The sequence below is a fragment of the Saccopteryx bilineata genome, chromosome 11, assembly GCF_036850765.1.
Source record: "Saccopteryx bilineata isolate mSacBil1 chromosome 11, mSacBil1_pri_phased_curated, whole genome shotgun sequence".
Taxonomy (NCBI): domain Eukaryota; kingdom Metazoa; phylum Chordata; class Mammalia; order Chiroptera; family Emballonuridae; genus Saccopteryx; species Saccopteryx bilineata.
This window is the reverse complement of record NC_089500.1, coordinates 14654737-14677617: the sequence shown is the minus strand read 5'-3', so window position 1 is coordinate 14677617 and position 22881 is coordinate 14654737. Positions and strand designations below refer to the sequence as shown.

The 22881-nt window shown below is 42.5% G+C and overlaps 1 protein-coding gene across 3 annotated transcripts in view; it reads left to right on the top strand.

Annotated features, from left to right (window-relative positions):
- WDR7 (WD repeat domain 7) overlaps window positions 1-22658 on the top strand; it is a 313941-nt gene extending 291283 nt beyond the window's left edge. For all 3 annotated transcript variants that reach the window (XM_066246276.1, XM_066246273.1, XM_066246274.1), the window contains 2 exons: window positions 14259-14363; window positions 19875-22658. In XM_066246276.1, coding sequence (XP_066102373.1) covers window positions 14259-14363; window positions 19875-20078 — 309 coding nt within the window. In that variant the 3' untranslated portion in view covers window positions 20079-22658. The remainder of the gene's footprint in view (window positions 1-14258; window positions 14364-19874) is intronic.
- The last annotated feature ends 223 nt before the right edge of the window (window positions 22659-22881 follow it).

Sequence of the window (22881 nt, the reverse complement as noted above, 5' to 3'; positions counted from 1 at the left end):
ATAGCTACTACTTCATAAAGAGTTATTATTTAAAATATAAAATATAATTATATTATCAAACTTCAAGGCAATTTTGTCAGGTATTAACTACAGGACCCATCACAAAATTTCCTAAAAAATGATTTGTACATTGGGTACAGCATTGAAATCTTTTACTTAAAACTAAAAATATTAGCTGGAACCCAAGCTTTCCAATCTATGATTTGTAAAGTAGACCAGGCTCTTTCCTCTCTGTTTCCCCTTCACACAGGCAGTTTCCGGTTGTGCCGTCCTCATTTTTGGGTTTTCATTCTGCCTGGCTCTCATGGGTTCTCTCAGCCCTGAGTTGTGTCACAGACATCCACGGAGAGACGGCTGTCCAGTGCTGAGTGCAGGGTCTGCTGCCCCAACTTAGTCTGTGTGCTGAAAACTCCCCAATCTGTCTGTCTCTCCCTCCGTAAACCTTTTCCTGAGCTTCAAATTCTTGTATTTCACTCGGTGACATACAAGGTAGGTTCACGGTTTTGAGTAAGCCTCTCTGTCCCTTCCTGGTTCTGGTAACAGTGTCACCACCTGCCCGTGCACCCTCGTTCCTGCCCATGGCTGTGCCCTGTTTAACTCCTTATTTATCCACTCCCTTTGCCTTCCAGCCAGTCCTTTTTCTGTTTGTTTTGTTTTTTGTTCTCCTCCCCTCCTTCCTCTGCCAGAATTTTCTTAAAACAGGTCTTATCTGACCATTCTCCAATTTGAAAACTTTCAAAAACTCCCTATTGATTGTGAACTAAGGCCAAATTTCCTGGCACAACAGAAAGCCCGACCAAAACAACCTTTTTGCCTGGGCTCCAGACCCTGGCTCCGCCCCCCATGCCCAGCACTCCCCGGGGCAGAGTGACAGGGCTGCTCGCGCTTTCCTGCGATGCTGCTTTGGCGTAAGTCCATCCATCCGAACTTTAGATCGAGGCCTTCCACGTCCTGTCCTTTCAGCCAACGTCTGCTGGTCCTTCAGAACTCAACTCCAACACCACCTTCTCTCTCTACCTAGTCCTGAGATCTCCCTCCCCTGCGCAGGAACTACTGCGTGTTCTGTGCTTTCGCGCGGTCTTACGCATTTCCGTCATGCCATGTACGTGGTCGAGTTGCTGCTCGCCGCCGGCCTTTTCGCTCCCCTCCTAGATTCGCCAGCGGGCCGGGGCCTTTTCCCATTTGTGCTCTGACACCTAGCATGTGGCCTCGCACCTGATCAGCTCTCAATACACATTTTTAAGGACATTTGCGCTAAAGATGTTTGATCGCATAATGTAAGCAAGACAAATATTATTTCTTATTTGACAAATAAGCAAATGATGTTTCAGAAAATTTTGCCTGTTCATAAAACTACCAAGGAGAAATTTTAATCCGCTAGATACACGTGGGATCATCTAAGAATGAGTCAGAGGACTGACTAATAGTGGTAGTGTTATTTTGCGACAGTAATTACTCCAGAATGTGTGCAAATGGCTATGTGAAAAAGTCTCTCTGTAGTATTGTATTGTTTTATACTGTGTACTATGAAGAAACACTTTATTACATCTAAGTTAGGAAGATCATTCTGTATTTTTAGAAATTGGCATTTCTTAAGAAATAGGTCTTGTAATATAGGACAATATTAATTAGGTTATGTTTGAGGCTAATCTGATTTTCTGTTTTAACAAGTTGAAGAACCACAAAAGCGTTAAATTCCAGAATTTGTATATGTATTAGTTTATATGCTGTATCCATTTTCAATATATACATATGAACCAAAAGAGATGATGATAGCATTGGTGAATATATGTATGAGTTTTAAAAATGTGTGCGAGTCCTAATTGTCTTTAACAGTTTCAAGTAATTTCTCTTTTTGGAATGGTGCAAATGTTAAATCCTTTTAAAATGTGATTTTGAAAAATGTAAACTCTAGTATAATCTAGATAGTATAGACTGGGTAATACAGTCGAGAATACAGGTACAGGTGAGAGGGGACATGTGTGAGTGGCAGCCCTGTCCTGCTCCTCTACCCCAGTGGTCCCCAGCCCCCGGGTCGCGGACCAGTATCGGTCCATGGGCCATTTGGTACCGATCCGCAGAGAAAGAATAAATACTTACATTATTTCCGTTTCATTTATATTTAAGTCTGGCCCTGGCCGGTTGGCTCAGCGGTAGAGCGTCGGCCTGGCGTGCGGGGGACCCGGGTTCGATTCCCGGCCAGGGCACACAGAAGAAGCGCCCATTTGCTTCTCCACCCCCACCCCCTCCTTCCTCTCTGTCTCTCTCTTCCCCTCACGCAGCCAAGGCTCCATTGGAGCAAAGATGGCCTGGGCGCTGGGGATGGCTCCTTGGCCTCTGCCCCAGGCGTTAGAGTGGCTCTGGTCGTGGCAGAGCGACGCCCTGGAGGGGCAGAGCATCGCCCCCTGGTGGGCAGAGCTTCGCCCCTGGTGGGCATGCCGGGTGGATCCCGGTGGGGCGCATTCGGAAGTCTGTCTGACTGTCTCTCCCCGTTTCCAGCTTCAGAAAAATACAAAAAACAAAAAAAAAACAAAAAAAACCCCACAGTATATTTAAGTCTGAACGTTGTTTTGTTTTTTAAAAATGACCAGATTCCCTCTGTTCCATCCATCTAAGACTCACTCTTGATGTTTGTCTTGGTCACGTGATACATTTATCTGTCCCACCCTAAAGGCTGGTCTGTGAAAATATTTTCTGACATTAAACCGGTCTGTGGCCCAAAAACGTTGGGAACCACTGCTCTACCCGAAAACCATCTTCTGTTCATCTTAACCCACAAACATGCTGAGTTCTGTCGGTTAATGTGGACAGGCATCTGCGTAAGACCTGCTAGGGAAGGGCCTGCCGTGTTCTGAGAGGGTGCAAACTGGACAAGACAGTCCATGTTCCTGAGGAACTCCAAGTGGAATCAATTAGGATTGACTTCTGTAGCACATTATTACCTTTAACAATATTTTCTCCTGTCTTCTTTGAGAAGTTATGTAATCCTTTTATGTTAGTCCAATCCTTAAGAATTCTTTGAATATTTACAACAGAATTTTCATAGTCTGAGCATACAAAAGCAAAAATTTGTTCACTTAAAGACTTCTAGCATGGATCTGAATAAAAATACTGGTGAAAGAACATTTAGCTTTGAGGTCTGCTCAAATCTGAATAAAACATTTTCTGTAACTTTTTAAAGATATATGAGTAACTTTAATAACTTTTATAATGATTTCATACAGCAATATGGATATTTTATAGCAATTTATTCACTATCCTATTTTAAAATGAACTGCATTTATCTAAATCACATTAGATATTCAGTGTTTGACTATTCATGAATGTAGTCATCTCTTTAATATGATTAATTATTCTTAAATGTTGAATTATATGAAAAGTGTTATGATTTGAATTCTGTCTAATTTTTTTCTTACATTTTTATTATTAAGCTGAGGACTCTCACAATACTAATATACTATTTAATTCTATTAGGCAAAAGTTCTTGATAATGATGTTTATAAATAATTAGAAGTTTACAGTGTCTGGGATTTTTGCCAATCAATTTTCAAAGTATAATTCAGTAAAACTGATCAATTTAACATGAAAGAAATGAAACATCAGTTGTGTATAATTTAATTGAGTATTTTATGGTTACTTTATCCTTAAAGTATTTGGCCTAGTAAAGCAGAAAAAGGTGGGGGGAGGGGTCAACTCCTGATTATCTGCAACAAGAAAAGAGGAAGAAGGACTTAGACTTTAAGACTATAATAGAGGGACTTACAACAAATGTATCCTTTGAATCTGCAAAGGTTCCTCAGTTGAGTTAGAAGGGGGAAATTTTTCTAAAACCAGTATATGTATTTAACAGAGGTTGCTGCTATGAGGACTATAACAGTTTAACACTGGAAAAGAACCACAGATTTAAATATTTAGTCTCTAATTGTTCATTCATAGACCTTCCTTTTTAAAATTAAGTTTAGCCATTTATAATTGACATCAGTGAAAATAAAAGCCTCAATGTAATAAAAATCTGAAATTATTACTAATGCCTAAATTACAATAGTGAAACAATCTTGAGCATTTATATTGATTCTTACTCTTCCTGGGTGAGGGTGTTGTATGTGTCTGAGCATGTGTGTGTTAGCATATAACCCTCCACAAAAAAAAATTTCATAGACTATTGCTTGTTCCTAAGGGTCCTTGTTCCTAAGAATCATCACTATGTAGATGTTGAAAAGCTCCTTGAATTCATCACTGTCCAATTATCCCTAAATGACATTTCCGTAACTTTCAGTAACTGAAAATAGGGAATAAATACTACAGTTATTTTTCAGAAATAAAGTCTGTTTTTCTTGAAGCCCTATATCTTATAATAAAACTTAAGTGAGCTCACTTTATTATATTTATCCTTAAATCTGTTTTCCAGTAAGTTGTTAAAATGAAACCAAATCCATTTGTCTTTTGCCCTGATGTATATGCTTTTCAATTAGATAGCTATAGAAAATAACTCAATTCATCAAGTAGCTCCAATACCCCTTGGATTGAAAAATGCTGCAGGGGATGACCATGTAACATAGAGTTGGCATAACGTAAGTAAAAAACATCACCTTGACCCTCCATCAAGCAAAGAAATTATAGAGATAAACACCACATTTTTCAACCCTCAAATGTCTGTCCAGAATCATTGCGGCATCGCCAAAAGGCAGCATCCAGGCCCGAGTGCTCACCTGCAGGGCAGCCAGCAGGTAACAAGCACTGGGCTCCTTGCATTCAGCCCAGAGAGTTCTAGGAGGATGTTTACCATTGACTCTCATTTGGTCGATACTTTAGTTTCTATGTATTGTGTTCCCAAGTGAGGAAGAGCAGGCTCCTAATTTTATAATCATCCTTTCCTCAAGAAGTACTTACTTATGGTGTCTGCAGTCTTATTGCCTCTTTGGGGGCACACACGAGCTAATGGGAGGGTGAAAACCTTCAGGCACCCAGGGCCAGGGAGAGACAGACAGACAGACAGATGCTGCTGATGAGGAAGATGGGGCCACCGGCCTCCTCTGGCCTGGGTTTCGAGATGAAGGAGGACAGGGCAGCTTCTGATCTTTAAACCTCTGTTGTAAGGGGTTCACCTGCTCTAGCTGGGTCAAGGAAAAGAGTTTTCCTTCCTCCACCACTATCACAGGGGGCTGGGACCCACCTCTCCCCGTGGGTGTACAGGACTGCTGGTGTGCGAGCCCACTGGGGGACTGGGCCCTCTGTGCCAGGCAATGCCGACTGCCATTCCACCGTCCTCGCAAAGGTGGTGGGCAGGGGAGATTGGGATGGACCAGGACAGCACCAGGATGCGAAGGGAGGTTGGACTATCCCAGGGACCCTCTACTGGACGCCCCCTGACTGTGGAAGCCACCTCCAGACCACCTGGGCCCAGAGGTCTAGGGGTTCCCTGGTGCTCCCTGGTGTTGTGAGCACTGGGGTGGGCACTCCCCCGATTGACCCAGCCCCACACAGCTCTTCCACTCCTGCCACTGCTGCAGCTGCCTGAGCTACAGCTGTGCCCACCCCCGAGCAGCACCAGCTGTGCCCACCCCCCTGAGCACCGCCAGGCTATGCCCACCCCCCAAGCAGCACCAGCTATGCCCACCCTATCCCCAGCACCACCAGGCTGTACCCACCCCCTGAGCACCACCAGGCTGTGCCCATCCCCTTGAGCAGCACCAGCTGTGCCCACCCCACCCCCCAAGCACCACCAGGCTGTGCCCATCCCCCTGAGCACCACCAGGCATCACCCAGACCTTCCTTGTTTGACCTGCAAAAGTCATTTAGGAATGTTGATGTATAATGTACATAAATGCCACTTATATGAAAATCAGGTATTTGGAGGTTGAAGGTTGGCAGTTAATAGTTTGAGTAGTTTATAGTTTTATTTTACCTGGTGGTTTGTGAGGCAACAGGCTCTGGTGCCAGACTGCCTGGATTCTAGTCAAAACAAGTTACTCCACCTCCCTGTGCCTCAGTTTCCTCATCTGTAGAGTAGGGATAATACAGTATTCTTAAGTCATAGTTGATGTTTCAGGATTAAGATGTTTACGTAGAAGTGCTTACAGTAGCAACCGGCACAAAACATGCTGAAGCTTCCTCCTTGTATGCTTTTGATTCCCTGCAGCGCCTAGCGCAGAAATGAATGCTGGTGTACCTTTTAGTGCACGGGTTTAAAATTTATTTAAATGATGACAAAAGCTGTTTTGCTGTTGGCCTTTGATAAATGCAGTGCTTTTGTTTTAAATTAACGTGTGAAGTTATAAGATTCATTTTCATCATTGACCACAATGATGAGACAGAAACTATTCTTTTAAGTACCCAAGTGACATGATGTATGTGTCGAGGATTGATAGTGTGGAGACGTAGACAAAGAGAAGAGGTGGGACCATGGGCAGCAGTTGAAGGAGGCACACTTTTAAGTGCAAATAAGCTGTCAAGATGCAGAATTAGTTCAGGTGACTTTTGGAAAGTTTAGTGGAAGAGGATTGAGAACAGGTATGTTGACGTGGGTATTTTCAGGATTTCAGCACAACCAGGACTACTAGCTGGGCTCAGGTGCCCACACCCTGGTCTACAGGTAACCAGGAGCACTTTGAACGCCAGCCACCTGCATGCGGACTTCATCAGCCTTTCCTTCTCAAGTTCTCGTAAATATCTTCTAACAGTATCAGTGGCCACATTGCAGTTTTCTGATAAAATAAGCACAATGCTGGCTCTCCCGCATGGTGTTAGGAGAAACTCTACGATTGTCTGTAGACAGACTCAGTCCGATTTGAAATTGCACATTTTTGAGACGTGGTTGATTGAATAAGGTGACCTTTAAGATACCATGTGACTCTAAGATGTCACAGTTTGAAAGCTTAAAGAGAGTTTAAGGAAAAGCCATAGAAATGATTTAAAAAGTTGGAAAGTGACAGCCAAAAGTAAAGGTTATAGTCTCTGAGACATTTTTTAAATCCTGAAAATGAAAATTAAGTGAAAAGGGGGCAAGTTGCTCTAACGGTCCTCAAGTCTACAAAAGTGGTCCTGCTAAGACTGGTGACCAGCCTCCATCTCTACTGGCCAGAACAAGAGGAGGCAGGCTCGCTCTCCAGCATTCGGGATCTAGACTTGTTCTAAGAAATACATTCATGACAGCACACATTGTTAAATACAGGAAAGGGTCCTCAGGCGAGGTTTTGGAATCTTCTCTAGAGATTTTTTTTTAATGATTTTTGCCTAACCAGTGATGGCCAAGTGGATAGAGCATCAACCTGGGATGCTGAGGTCCCCAGTCCGAAACCCCAAGGTCACCAGCTTGAGCACAAGCTTGCTGGCTTGAGAGTGGGATCATCGATTTGATCCCAGGGTTGCTGGCTTGAGCCCGAGGTCAGTGGCTTGAGCAAGGAGTCACTGGTTCAGCTTGAGCCCCCTGATCAAAGCACAGATGAGAAGCGATCAATGAACAACTAAAGTGGTACAACTATGAGTTGATGGCTTCTTGTTTCTCTCCCTTCCTGTCTGTCTGTCTCTTTCTCAAAAAAAAAAAAAAAAAAAAAAAAAGATTTAAGATCCGCTTTAAGGCAATCCTGTCTACATACAGTCAACAATTAGGTGACTTTTCCTTGATCTTGGCAACATCACATGGCCTCAAGAGCCCGTGCACACAGAGGGTGCAGAAGGCTTAGTTCACCGTGATGTTTGTAATTATCCTTGAGCCTTTTGATGAGACTCTTTTAAAATGCCATTATCATCTGCCTAAATTATGTCTTGAATCTATAATTTGTTTCTTTGAGCAGATGAACCTTAAATATATAATAAAAATTGTCACAATGGGTTGCTTCAGAGAAAAGAAAGGGGAAGTTTTTTTCCTTGAAAGTAATTAATTCTTGGCCCTGGCGGGTTGGCTCAGCAGTAGAGCGTCGGCCTGGCGTGTGGGGGACCTGGGTTCGATTCCCGGCCAGGGCACATAGGAGAAGCGCCCATTTGCTTCTCCACCCCCCCCCCCTCCTTCCTCTCTGTCTCTCTCTTCCCCTCCCGCAGCCAAGGCTCCATTGGAGCAAAGATGGCCCTGGCACTGGGGATGGCTCCTTGGCCTCTGGCCCAGGCGCTGGAGTGGCTCTGGACGCAGCAGAGCTATGCCCTGGAGGGACAGAGCATCGCCCCCTGGTGGGCGTGCCGGGTGGATCCCGGTCGGGCGCATGCGGGAGTCTGTCTGACTGTCTCTCCCCGTTTCCAGCTTCAGAAAAAAAAAAAGAAATAAAAGAAAAATACAAAAAAAAAAATTAATTCTTAACTTCACTACTCTTGAAATGCACCCGCCCTCTTTGTTTTTTTGGCGGAGTCTTTCCTTTGCCTAACACACAGAGCTGTCAATCAGAGCAATGTCGTTGTCTTCTTCTGGCCTTAAGCAGTTACCTCCCTTCTAGTTAGTCAGCCTTGAAATCAGGGCTTCCTGTTTGGGATGTTAGACAAGCATGCAGATCAGACCCTGGTCCTTCCTCCTCGTCTGCCCTTTTCTGATCTGGTGCTGTCTGTGCCTCAGGTACAAAGGTGAGGCGCCCTGACCCTCCCTCGGCATTGTCTGTGGCCCGGAAGAGGGACCACCGCTTGGAAAAGAGGATTTCGCAGGTCTTTGGTATTACTCTGCCTTTCTTTCCAGGGCTCATCCTCTGCACACCGGTGGGCAGACATGTGTGGGCAGTGTCTCACGCTAGACTCAGGGCTTCTGTCTGCTCGTGCCTCACAAAAGCCTGTGTGCCCTCCGCCTGAACACATTTGAGGGGAAACGCCGCCACTCAAAGCCTAATTGTATTTTTAGAATGTTCAGGTGCAGCCAACTGGGGACCTATTTTCAACTTAGCAGACATTTCAAACCCCACCCCAGCCTCACAAATTGCAACTGCCTGTCTCATCCCTCAGCCCCAGCTCTGCAGAGACCTGCGGGCTCTTCAGCTTCCGTCCAACTTCTTTCATTGTTCACTTCATTTTAGCAAATGTTGCACAAGACACATGGGTCGGTGGTTTATAAATCTTTCCCTTGTGATGGTATTTATGGTAGCAAGATTTTACCTCCATCTAGGAATTTTCACAATTTATGTTAAAAGTAGGAAAATGTTTTGTTTGGTTGGGTTTTCTCCCTTCCCTTGAAAAAAGTGATGAGACCTGCAAAAAAATATGAATTATTCTCTTTTCATCTTGTTTTGAAAGTGGGTGTAACAGAGTCCTCCTTTTGGGGTTTAATGCTCAAATTTTCCCTTTGGAAACAATATCAAGAACTCTTGGAAGAGACAGACCACTTAAAAAGCAATTTTAAGGAGAACATTCTAGACAATTATAGCTTCCATGAACGCTGACCAAACCGTCCTAGAAAGTCGTGTCTCTCCTTCCCTGTCCAGCAGGGTTAATTGTATTTGCGGAGTGCATTGAGAGCACCTGTTGAGAACCGTAGGGTAAGTGCAAGTGTTCCCATCATTAACCCTGCCTCTCAGTTCCTTTCCTTTCACAAGGAAAAGGGAGAGTGGGTGTTCAACAATGCGACATGCTGTCTCCTGCTAGGGATAATTGCTCGTTTTTCTTTTATTGTTCTTGGCACTTCTTGAATTAGATTAATTTCTTTATATTCTATCTCCGTCTATTCAAGAGAGCGATTTCTTTGACTAAAAATATAACAAGACATGATACTCATTCGCATATTAAAAATAGACCAGGCCTCCTTTCATTTCAAAACCTGTTATTCTGGAAAATGCTCTTTCCAGTGTAGCATTGAAGATCCCACCCAGTGGGTTTTGCCACCATGGAGCACTTCCAGGTTCGCTGCGACCCCCACACAGCTGCGTCCCTAACGCTGAAATGGAAGCCAGAGTCAGTTCAGGTGGCATCTGCACGGATCTCAGAAGTTCAGAGAGTCTGCACAAAAGACAAATGGCGGCATTTCCATTACGCTGAGGGCTGACGCGCCTCTTAGGCTGGGATTGTAATGAACTCACCAGATGTACCAAGTCACTTAAAACAGCAAGCTTCTCTGAGCTACCGTGAGTGGCACTCGCTCTCTCCTAAGACAGCAGGCCTGTCAGCTGACACCGTGGTCGTTGTTCAGTGGTTTCTGGGATGCTTCCTAAGGGCCCTGTGGGGTACCTAGCAGTATGCTATTCTGTGTGTGGGGGTTAATGTGTCCTGATCTAAAGTGCAGCCCCCTTTGTCAAAAAGAGACTTTAAAGAAACTAGCAAATTAAGCTCAGTATGTAACAGGACCTCACCACCGCACAGGGAAACAGGACAGTGATTAGTGAAACGAGTCGGAGGTGTTCATCAGTAGATGCACAGAATGAGCATAAATTCAGCTCTGAGTGTCCTGGCAGTAGAGTGAGCACGTGTCAGGTTATGTAATTATTGTTACATGGCAAAAGAAAGCAACAGAATTGCTCTGAAAAGAATCATTTTCCTGGCAGAAAAGGCCAAGAGGAACTTAATTCAGAGGCTTCTGTTAGACGTTTAATAAAGAGTGGCTTCAACTGATACAGAAGTATTCACGTCGCTGTTCTAAATTCCAGCCCTCTCTAAAGATGAAGGCATCACATGAAATATGGCAGGGAGACTCTTCTGAAGGAGCCTGTGTCTGGCTTTCTGCCTTTACAACGGGGCTAACTTAGTCTCATGGAGAGGTGCCTCAGTGTGGCCGTTGGGTTGGTACATGCTCCACTGGGCCAGCTGGTTTCTCGCTACCTCATTCTCTTACTGTCTGAAGTGCATTCTGGTTGCTGATCAAGGCAGGATGCTAATCTGAAGGAGGCGGGCTTAGCCTTCTGTTTTGAGATGAGATTCTGGGGCTGAAACTCCAAAAGGAGGATCAGTCCACCTCTGCAAAGCTGGGCTCTGGGGGACCTGCAAGAAGGGCCAACTTTTCTTACAGGAACTTTCAATCTGCTCACACTTTTAGATGCAGACTGGGACCCCAGAGCATGGCTGAAACTATTTGTATCAGATATCTTTAAGGCAAGGGTTGTATTAAATGCCACAAGAGACCGGTTGGGAAATAAGGGAGCCAGGCTGTAGGTGTTAGGTACACAGGCCCTCTTTTGTGTTAGGGCTGGGACTGCTAAAATGGCAGAGGGGCCGCTTCCCCTCGGCTCTGACTGATGTCACCATGTGTGAATGGCTCAGTATTGCCAGAGCTTCCAGTTTCAGGGGAGGCTAGAAATCTTGATTTTACACACTAGCTGATGAATTAGAATACAAACACAGAAAACATTTTTTAAAAACATTTTACACACCAAACCAAATAAACCTACAATCAGGTTTCAGCTTAAGGGTCTTCGGTTAAAACCTTGTTATAAAACAAGGCCTTACTAGTCAACTATCTTCATCATAAAATAACCTCAGATTGGCCCAACAGAATTTCAGATTTTTAGCATTTTTAAAGGTGCTTTTCCAGTGAGCTTATTCATCTGACCTAGTAAGTGGAAATGGTCATTTTCCCCCTTTTAATTGGTTACATTTCCCCCCACACCTACAATAATTTTATTCTAATGTAGATAGTGTTGAGCTGCTTTCTTGCAATAATTATTCAGCATGCTCACCCTGTTACTTAATTTAGCACCACATTTGTAGATTAGTACCATGGACAGCTACCTCATCACTTAAATAAAATACCACAGTCTGGAATCTGTGTTCGGACCCCCTAGTACCTAGTATGTTAGCAGATGCTGATTCTGAAGTATATGTTTCGGCATTTTTCCGGTGCATGTTTTTCATTAGATGGTATACTCAAATAATTGAGTTACTTTTGTCCGGTCATTTTTTCCAGTTTTATTGAGATATAGTTGACATATAACATTGTGTGGTTTTAAGGTGATGATATGATATACTTACATGTTGCTAAATAATTATCATCATCGTATTTATTCCCTCCCATAATCACCATTTTGTGTGTGTGTGTGTGTGTGGTGAGAACATTTAAGTTCACTACTTTCTTAGTGACTTTCAAGTATATAAGTCTGGTCATCTTTCAGTAAGGAGGGGTAACACAAATATTAATAGTATTTATTGAAGTCTTATTCTGTGCCATGCATTATGCAGAGTACTGTAGACATATTATTAACTCATGTAATTTTCACATAGCTCTTCCAAGTAGGTATTGTCGATATCGTTATCATCATCATCCTACTCTATAGACATGGGTGCTGGAGGTTAAGTAACTTCCATGACTTGCCCAAGGTCCCACAGTAAGTTGTGGAGCCCAGTGCAGCCAGGCAGTCTATCTCACAGCTGTGTCCCCAGCCCAGAGCCCAGTGCTATGCCAGGATAATATTGTTTCTCTGTGGAAAGCAGGCATTATTTTGGATCCCATGGTGCCTTGGAAGCCCAATGACCATAAAGAATGGAATGCAGCCTGACCAGGAGGTGGCGCAGTGAATAGAGCGTTGGACTGGGACGCGGAAGGACCCAGGTTCGAGACCCCGAGGTCACCAGCTTGAGTGCAGACTCATCTGGTTTGAGCAAAGCTCATCAGCTTGAACCCAAGGTCGCTGGCTCGAGCAGGGGGTTACTCGGTCTGCTGAAGGCCCATGGTCAAGGCACATATGAGAAAGCAATCAGTGAACAACTAAGGTGTTGCAACGTGCAATGAAAAACTAATGATTAATGATTGATGCTTCTCATCTCTCTCCATTCCTGTCTGTCTGTCCCTGTCTATCCCTCTCTCTGACTCACTCTCTGTCTCTGTAAAAAATAAATTAATTAATTAAAAAAAAAAGAATGGAATGCAAAGAGCACTGAGGAATATATTTCTAACACACACACACGCACGCATGCACACACATGCACGCGCACACACACACCATCGCTTTCCTCTTTGTAATCACTCAGATACAAATATGAGGAGAATCTAACAGAAATTTACAATATTTATGGGGCTGAATCATATGACAAGCCTGATGCATCTGCCGAGATTCAAGGCTTATGATTCTTCAGCAAAGTACAGCTGATGCAAACAAATACCTTCCTGGTATTGTCTTGGTTTAAAGGAACACATTTCCTCATTCCTTTCTAGACCAAGGGAGGAGACCAACCTAGAGCCTGTGAGCAGACTGACTGTTGGTTAATTTAGTAGAGGTGTGGTCTTTAATAGTTAAGTGTAGTAGAGACCTTTAATATACTATTAATACAGTATACTAATTTGCTTAGTGTCCCAGTGGTTTTTAATAACTATTAATATCATTAAATTTTAGCATAATTTTATTTATTTATTTATTTATTCATTCATTTACAGAGACAGAGAGTAAGTCAGAGAGAGGGATAGACAGGGACAGACAGGAACAGAGAGAAATGAGAAGCATCAATCATTAGTTTTTCATTGCGCGCTGCAACACCTTAGTTGTTTATTTTTTTTAAAGATTTTATTCATTATAGAAAGGAGAGAGAGAGAGAGAGAGAGAGAGAGAGAAGGGGGGAGGAGCTGGAAGCATCACCTCCCATATGTGCCTTGACCAGGCAAGCCCAGGGCTTTGAACCGGCAACCTCAGTGTTTCCAGGTCAACGCTTTATCCACTGCGCCACCACAGGTCAGGCATCATAATTTTTTATTAAAGACCTTTTATCAAAGACCTAGTCTAAAATACAACTTTTTTTTATTCATGGTTAAATCAATGAGAGCTATTTGGCAAAGGCTCAAAATTATCCTTGTTAACTTGTTTTTAATAGTATTTGATTTATATGTGTGGTCAAACTACAACACATGCATGTATGTGTGTTTTCTAATTGTAGCCATATATATTTGAACACAGTGTTATTGGTTGGAAATGAAGCATAAAACATAAAAAAAGTATAGTTATTAAGGGGTTGAAATTATAGTTTTTAACTCCTTCCGGATAGGGATGTTAGGATACAGCTTTGATTGTTTTTCACTACAGAGGGTGGACGTTCCTGGGTAAGTTTGGTGGTTGCTTTCTTACCTTCCTAATTGTAAAACTCTTTCTTCTAATGGACATAAATGAATTAGCATATTGGTTTTCCCATCAATATATGCTGTCCTCCTAACTCGGAAACAGGTAGACTCCACAGAACAAGATGGAAACCCTTCGATAGACCAGTGAGAGAACTGGCTAGTTGCTTTTCTGATTTCTCTAACCTGATTTTATAAATAAAATAATATAACAGCATCTAATATCCATGACATAACTTGTTCAACATTGAATTCATTTGCATATGTTTGTGTCCTCATTCAGAGGAATGCATACAGTTAATGACTCTGAATTCTATTTCAGACGATCCATGGACACAAGGGACCGATCACCGCAGTGTCCTTTGCTCCCGATGGACGCTATCTCGCCACCTACTCAAACACCGACAGCCACATTTCTTTCTGGCAGGTAAGCATTGATGACACAGGCACTTTAGGTGCTTGGCATGATCTGCTGGGAAGGGCTTCCTGTTGTCCTGACAGCCCTGTCTCCCTTTTTTGGCAAATATCAACTGTTGATTGCCTACTGGTTACACGCAAGATGCTTAACGTGCAGGGTACACCGAGGACACGATTAGCAGCCTGGAAAGGGGGGAGAGGTATGCTCTCACAGAACTTACAGTCTCCGGGAGGCACAGGTAAATAAGCAAGCAGTTACAGTACAGAGGGAGACCTGAGACCAGGTGTGGATGGCTCCGCAGGGGAAGTGATATCTGAGCTGAGACGTGGTGATGCTGTGGAGCGGGTGTTTAGGGAGGAGGAGCAACCATTCAGAGGCGAGCAGGGCATAGTGGGCGGGGCAAGCCGGGCTCAGGCTGCTCAGGAATAGCAAGGCATTCAGACACCCTGACTGGGCAGGGGGCAGAGCAGAGGCAGCTGGAGTCAGCTTCCTGTTCGAATACCGTCTCGCTGTGTGCGTTCTGACTCCCACATCACATGTGCTCTGCTTTCCTAAGCTATGGGAACGTTTTCAAAATCCTGCGTATCCTTGACTGGCACAAGAATGCCTATGTTTGATTCGGAGTAAAATGAATATTAACATTGAACAACTAATTTCTCTGATGGAACTTGTTTCACCATCAGTGATTAATGTCTACCCAATCTTCTTTTTCATTATGTTACTTCTAATAATTACAAAAAATTAAACATTACCAACTCCCACCCCTGATCCCCCTAAAAAAGTTAATTTAAAATTTTGTTTTTACCTTTACTTTCCTAGGATGTATGTTTTATGAGATTTGGTTTTGTTTCGTTTGCTTTGAAAGCTAAAAAAGCAAAAGTTTAAACAAGATTTCATCACAGCTTGATAATTACTGGTTTTTAAAAAATCAATAGCTAATAAAATGTAAAACAGCTATAATAAATTGCTCAATTAATAGCAGTCTATGAAAGCATGTCAACTTCCAGATCTGTCAGACTTTTTCTAACTCTTCATCTAATTTTCCAGTTTATTGTCTCATTAGCCTTCCTTCCAGAATATAACTCCAGCGTCTCACTCGGCTCATGTTAACCTCTTTCCCTGAGAGATCTCACCCACTCTTCATGTGTCCTGGCGGGTAACCACAGGACTCGTATTTTATACTGCTGAAATCCCACACCCAAGCCCATTACGTGTCCATAAACCGGGCTCTCGCTACAACAGTCCTTTAAAGAGTTTACCTAGCAATTACACAGTGGTCTGTCTTACACCCACTGGACTGTGATAGGAATACTCTCCCATTTCCTGTTCTCTTGAAATAAGGAGACATGTTTGTGTCAAGCTCGTTCTCCGACATTTATTTGGCGTCTGAGCTGGGTGCTGGGTGCTTGTCTGGTTCAGGGACACCGAGCCTATGGGGTCCTTGCTTTCCAGGAGCTTGTGTTCTGCCCACTTTCTTCTGTGGGAAAAACACAAAGAAATCTCTTTTTTGTCCAACTTTACTTACCCCCTCCCGATATTATTGCTTATATAGAGGAATTTGAAACTTTTCCCAGCATTTTCTTGAGTTTCTGTATGGTAAACCTATTCCCCCTTATCTAGATGTTCAAGGTTCTGTTTGAATCAGTTTCTTTCTTCCCTAAATATTTTTCTATTTGTATCAGCGTTTCTGCCCAGCCCATTGATCGGCACCTTTCTTAGATGGTATGTCTTTGAGACATCCCTCCGCGGGCCAGCGCTTCAGCCTCTGGCTTTGCCAAGTCCGGGGCGCCTGACGTGTGGCTCTGTGCACGGGGTCTCCTTAGACCACCCGCTCCTCCCCTGCAAGGGCGGCCTTGGCTACCTGCAGGTGTGGGTGTTCTGTGGACACAGCAAAAGCAAGTCAGGCAGCACCCAGGTCTTTCCTGCCTCTAAACCCAGCGTTAGAATTGAAAATGCAGCCTGTTTCTCATGTGCTTAAATTATACCAAATAGGTCTTGAAATTCAAGTGAAGAGCATAGAAACATTATTCAGCCTCATCAGGAAAATCCACTAAAACCTCTTCCAGAAGTCTAGTGAGTTTTTATTTGAATTGAAGAGACTCCAAAAAGCGGGGCAGGCTCTACCACTGTTCTCCCCAATGGACTTGCTGATTTATTTAGATACATACATACTGTTTAGTTCTAGTGATGTATGATAACACTTTTATATTATTCCAGTAAATGTACTGCAATATATTTTGAAAACATAATGAAGTCTTATTAATATAGAACCTTACAAAAGCCATCAACTATTAAAATTCTTTGCTGAAAAATGAGTGTTAATGAGAAATATTGGTTGGATAATTACTCAAGTGAGACTTGGTAAAAGGTCTGTGTGCAGCATTACTTACACTGAGAGTAGCATTAAAACGCCTCCTGTTGTGATGAATTACATCTGTGTATGTATCTGTGTGTTCAGAAAATAAGCTTTTTAGAACTGGTTTGGTGAGGCATTATTTTTAAAGGGAAGGGAAAAGCCAAAGTTATACTTTATTTAGTTTACATACTGAACTATTGAATGGTGTAATTTGGTAATCTTCCAATTCCTTTAACTCTCCAACAATGTACTTTTATAATTAAATATTTTACTTCAGTGTATTCATTGATATTTGATCAAGGGAGATGGGGGGGTCATAAAATACCACACAATTCTCTTAAATTTTACCACTACCCTTTAACAAATAAGCATCTTCTTTCATAAATGCTAATAATAAGTTAGATGGATATTGGTTTTGTTTATTTTTATTTATTCCATCATACAATAGAATACTATTCAGCCATTTAAAAAAAGATGATGTGAACCTATGGTCATTAACATGAAAACATTGCCCTCAGCATTTTGTTGAATGAAAACAGATTGTGAAACTGTCTTTTAATATGAGCCTGTTTGTGTAAAATTCTTTAAAACTAGCTTCTCCTTATGTGAATGTAAGGTCTGGAAGGTGTTCACCAAAGTGTTAGTGATTATCTCTAGAAAGTGGGGTTTCAGGGGACTTTGGCTTCCTTTTTTATACTTCTCTTTTTTATTTGACTTTTCTACAATGACTATATCATTGTAATCCAGAAAACTTGAATGTTACCAAACATTACAATTCCAGGTAGTTTTCATTCATTCAAGGCTCAAATTGCCCTTACTTTAGTATAGTTACAGTCTGTCACTGGTCAAAACGAAATTAATATTAAATAACAAAATTGTTAATTGTTCTGATGAGAATTCTTTGAGTTTATTGGGAAAATTAATACTCCTCCTACTTCAAATTCATCTCTAACTTGAAGAGGTCATAGGGAAGGGATGGTCTGAGAAACAAGAAATTACAATTAACATGAGATGAGTGTCTTCATTGTTCCAACTGTATGCAAATGTAATAGTTATCTACCTTACAGAATTTGGAATAGTCCTGTCCTGAGGCAGGAAGGCTGTTAGAGCCTACCAAAGGCATTCATCAATCGATTTATCAATTGTTTGAGGGATGGCTCAGCTTCTAAGGGAAACCTAGATATAATCATGGACCTTTAAAAAAGTCTCCATCCTAAAACTCCAATAAAATATTCTCTCCCTGCTTGCCTTTGGCTCTCTCTACCCATTTCTTGTATGTGGCTAAATTTTAAAAGAAGAATTAAAAATAAGCAAGTGTCTGAGCCCTGAGCATTTTGAGCCACCAGCAGAAATCAAGCTTCATACTCTTTATGTCATAGAAAATCCATAAGAAATGAAAAATATTTTGTGGTTATTTATCAACTGAGAAATTAGATTTTTTTTAAAGCACAGTATGCTGTTGATGCCAGTTAATTTTAACCAACAATTTTCTGAATCATTTGACTATGTTCTGTAAGAGGACTAAATTATCATATACTGTTACTCTCTGTACAAGTGAGAACTATAAAATCAAGCTCACCATTGTTATTTATGTTGAAATTGTTTGGGAACCTCCAGAAAGCAATAAGGCATTAATTTGTACCTTTCATGGAGTTTGGGGGAGACAGAAGGAAGCCAGAGAAGAAGCTTTGAAGGATGACAGTAGTACTGCCCAGCTCTAGATGGTAACTGAGCCTAACAGAAAGAATTAATGATAACCATACATTTGGTTTTAAAATGTGACCTCGTACACTAGTGATTTTTTTTCACCTCTGTGTTGTGTTCGGCACTATTATTAATGCAGTAAAATCAGTAACATTAGTCATCTTAAAAGGGTTATTACTCAAGATGATTTAAATTGTGAAAGTGTCAGCGGAGCCTGCACGCATCCTGCTAGAGATGCCATGATTTACGCCCTCCGACACCGCCCCGCTGCTGCGCAGGCCCAGGTAGGGAACGCTGCTGCTCGCGCTGATCCGAATGCAGAGTGCGGGATCAGCGAAACATGTCTTCAGTGTCCGAGGACTCGCCAAGGTTTCGTGCGTCGGCTGTTCGTGTACCTTGGGTCATACTCTGCATGCTTCACGCCAGCCCCCAGAACCTTCCAAATCTAGATGGAGGTTTTACTGCAGAGAGAACTGAAAAAGAAAATTATCAATAGTACAGAGAGAAAGAATATTTCGGAGGACTCTTTCCTAATTCTCGTATGGTTCCCATGTGATTTTCAATAAATATCACAAAAGACATATGTTGGAAAAATGGTAAGTGATATTTAGAATCCAAAGACCTCATCAGACTCCCTCACTAGGACAATAGTTTTGCTAAGATAACTGCCATTCAATATTTAGCCCTTTGCCTGGAATACATGGTATTTAGGAGCCATTATTTCCATGTTATTTTTCACTTATGTGAATGGATTAAAAGAACTTAACATTCAGATCAACTCTGGAAAACCAGCCAATAAGAGGGAACTGCCAGTGAGGCGTTCAGGGATCCTCTCTCGCACGTCAGCGACACAGTGAGCCGCAGGCACAGTGTTGAGGTGTAGCTGATTCTCGTTTTCCCCTTCGAAATAACTAGAGCTTTCCAGAAACTGAACTTTTTAAAATGGAGGTGAGGAGGGCAGGTGGTGGTGGATAGAGATGGGGGAGGGGATTAAGTGTTGCCCTTTGATCCAGTCACCACTCACTCTCTCCTGCCGCACTTTGCTCCATTTTCCTGAACTAGTCCCAATACCTGCCTTTGTGGATTCATCCTTAAGCACTGTTAAAAACAAGAAAGTCAGTGGTTGGAAATACTCATGATTTCTAAATATTGTCTGGTCGAACCGTTTTATTAGCATGTACTATATAGCTTCCTTCTTAAAGATTGGACTTCCCTGCTGTCCTGTTCTACCCACAAAATAAATATCTTTAGACTTATGATTTTACCCTAACAGGGTCAGACAATTTTAATTTCATTGAAGAGACCCTTCAGAGGGTAGGAGTATGCTCTTAGGTGAGCGTGAGCGAGCCTTGTGGAGGAGAAAGTGGCCGGAAGAGTGTGGCACTTACATCGCTGTGCGTCAGGGCAAGGGAAGTGAGTCTGTCTGTGACACGTGTGCTCTCCTGTCCCTCTGTCCCCAGATGAACACCTCCTTGCTGGGGAGCATCGGCATGCTGAATTCAGCACCACAGCTGCGCTGTATGAAAACCTACCAGGTGCCCCCCGTGCAGCCGGCCTCCCCCGGCCCCCACAACGCCCTCAAACTGGCCCGGCTCATTTGGACTTCCAACCGCAACGTCATCCTCATGGCCCACGACGGGAAGGAGCACCGCTTCATGGTCTGATGCTGGCGTCTGCATCTCCTTTCTTTCCGTTCTCTAAACCGAGACTCCTCTGTCCTTACGCTGGGCCACTGGTCAGTGCCTGCCCGCCCGGTGTCATCCAGGGGCGCAGCCAGGTCTGTGTCACCTCTGCATGGTCTGGGACAGACGCCTGCTCATGCCACCTACTGATTCAGAGGCATGCGCACATAGCTCTGCAGGACGTGGCCCTCTGTCGCTCGGTCATTTTCCCCACCAGAGAGGGAGGGGAAGCCGCAGTGCCCGAGAGCTCTCCACTGCTGGGTGCCGCAGAGCCTGGGAATCAATAAACACTGTGATTGCGCTGCAGTCAGACCGTGTTCCCTCGGGCTGAGCCCCCTGCCAGAGCTGCCGGAGGCTGGGCGTCCCACGTGGCATCTGTGGTAATGTGGCCGTTCTAGTCGTCAAAACGCTTTTCCTTTGGATTTTCTAAAACATGCTATTGTTTACCAAAAAGATTCTGTGTTTACATATTTTAATTTTCCTTCAGCTGATTGTTAGGAAATTGTTCAATCCGATTTCCTAGGGTTTAGCCACTACCTTCTTTGTTAATACCTAACTGATTTGAGATTAATGAGAAAATACACACAAAAAAATGTTTTTCCTTGTGGAAAATACAGTTTCCCAAACACCTAGTCTTCTGAAATGCTTATATCCTGCTTAAGTGATAATGTATTTAGTAGTTTAAAATAAAACTATCTCTACTGATGATCTCTAGGTTGTAGAATTATCCAGTTGCTATAACTAATCCCTTAAATGGACTTTTTGAACAAAGAACCAAGTTTGGAAGCATACAGGTACCTGAAAAGAAGACACTTGTGTCTGTTGCTACAGATCATTGAAAGAAAGAACTTGACTCCTTCCTTCTAGAAACTTCACAGACCTGCAGCTCCCGGGTGTACGGCTCACCTCAGTTATCACGTAATAGTTACAGGTCGGCCTTCAAACTACTGCTGACCAGATAAAGAAAAACTAGGACAGCATTTCTTTTAAACAAGTATCCTAGAAAATTAGTAACCGTGGCACAAGTAGTCAGGAGTATATATAAAAATGTGAGGCTCAGTCAATCTGAGCAAACACTACAGGAAGAAAGAGTATTTATCACACATTGAATTCAGCTTTGACTAGGTCACTTTCTCCTTCTGTCAAATTCTGCGGGTTCTTGCTCATGGTACTGGGAAAGCTTACATAAAATAATATTTCGTATGAATTGCTCCTAATGAACCTTGATCTATATATAGGTGGGGATGTGGTTGGTTGGTTAAAATGGCTTATTATTGCAAAAATAGAAGATGAGTTATGAAATTCAGAGAAAATATGTGACGTTTACAGAGGAACCAAAATTATAATGGGAGCATTTAATTTGAAGGCGTAGATGTCAAGGTTTATATAATATGCAAAAGAGTAAAGATCATAGTTCGAGAACAAATGCATCCGTAATTTTATTGAAACAGAATTTTTAAAGACCATGTTAAGAAACTGATACCACTAGAACATCTCCTTCATATTGATATGAAGTCTATTATTTCCACTGATGGCAAACTTGCACTATTCCTTGGTTGTAGACTTTGGGTGTTCTTTCAAAAGTGAATTTATGAAACATGCATGTACATTGTATTTATAAAGATTATATATGTAGTTTCCAGGAAGAAACAAAGAACTATACAGTGTAGCCTTTGTTCGCTGAATATACTGTTGTGTTCGATGTAGATAAAGTTCAAGTAAACAGAAGGTGCCCTCGGTCTTTCCAGAAGGCTCCCCGGTCTTCTCAACACCCAGCACATGTTTACTTTATGGACTCAAATGGGGATTAATTTATTCTAGACTACACAGCTGTTTTGGAATGATGATGTGGAAGTATACCTTAGAGATTTTTTAAAACAAAATGTTTGGTGCACCCAGAGAAAGGTGTGAGACTGCTAGGCAGGTCACCACACACACATGGCGGATGCACACCACAGAGACCTAGGACAACACCTGAGGCCCACAGGAGCACAACCCCGGGGCAGTGGGCTTGGCCACCTGTCACATGTTGTCTGCACAGACGGCCGAGGTTATTGGTCAGTAGAATATTACGATTATAAAGCTCTGGGGTGGATGATATTTAATAGTTAGATAAATATCTTTGCTAAACTAATATTTGCACTCTTGTTAACACAGATCTGTCCTTGGCTATTTTGACCACCACCGCCCAAACTTCATCAGAGCTTAGATTTCTCTGCACTGAGGGAAACTTCGTATTGTCATTCCAGAGTATGCTTTTAGTGTTTTATTATTTCGTTGGCACTGTATTTGGACCTGTCCTCGTAAATGTAGAGGCATATATGGCTTCGCCGATAATTTACGAGCAAAAGATGACACGATGTGACACCTGTATGGAAAAGTAGTGATTGAACCCGCTGTGCACAGAGTGAATTAAAACGTCTGCCTCTCAAGACATCTCTCGATGACACCACTTAATAGATTCTACATGTGCTGAATGTTGCTCTGTACATATGTCTGTTAAATAAAACAAAATTGTACTGAAGATTGGTTTTCCCATTAAAAACATTATTCACTCTAAAACGTTCTCAATTGAAATCCATATGCTTTCTCCTCACCCCCACTCCCTTTGGTAGCAAATTAAGCTTCTGTTTCCATCTAATTATTCACTTCCCTGGAAAACCAGCATCAGGAAAGGCAAACTTGTTCACAAAGAACAGTAGAACCTTAGTGAAGGAAATCCCTGTCTTGCACTGTCGAGGCATGAGAACCAGAGAAACACCCCTACCAGAAACTCAGCAGCACC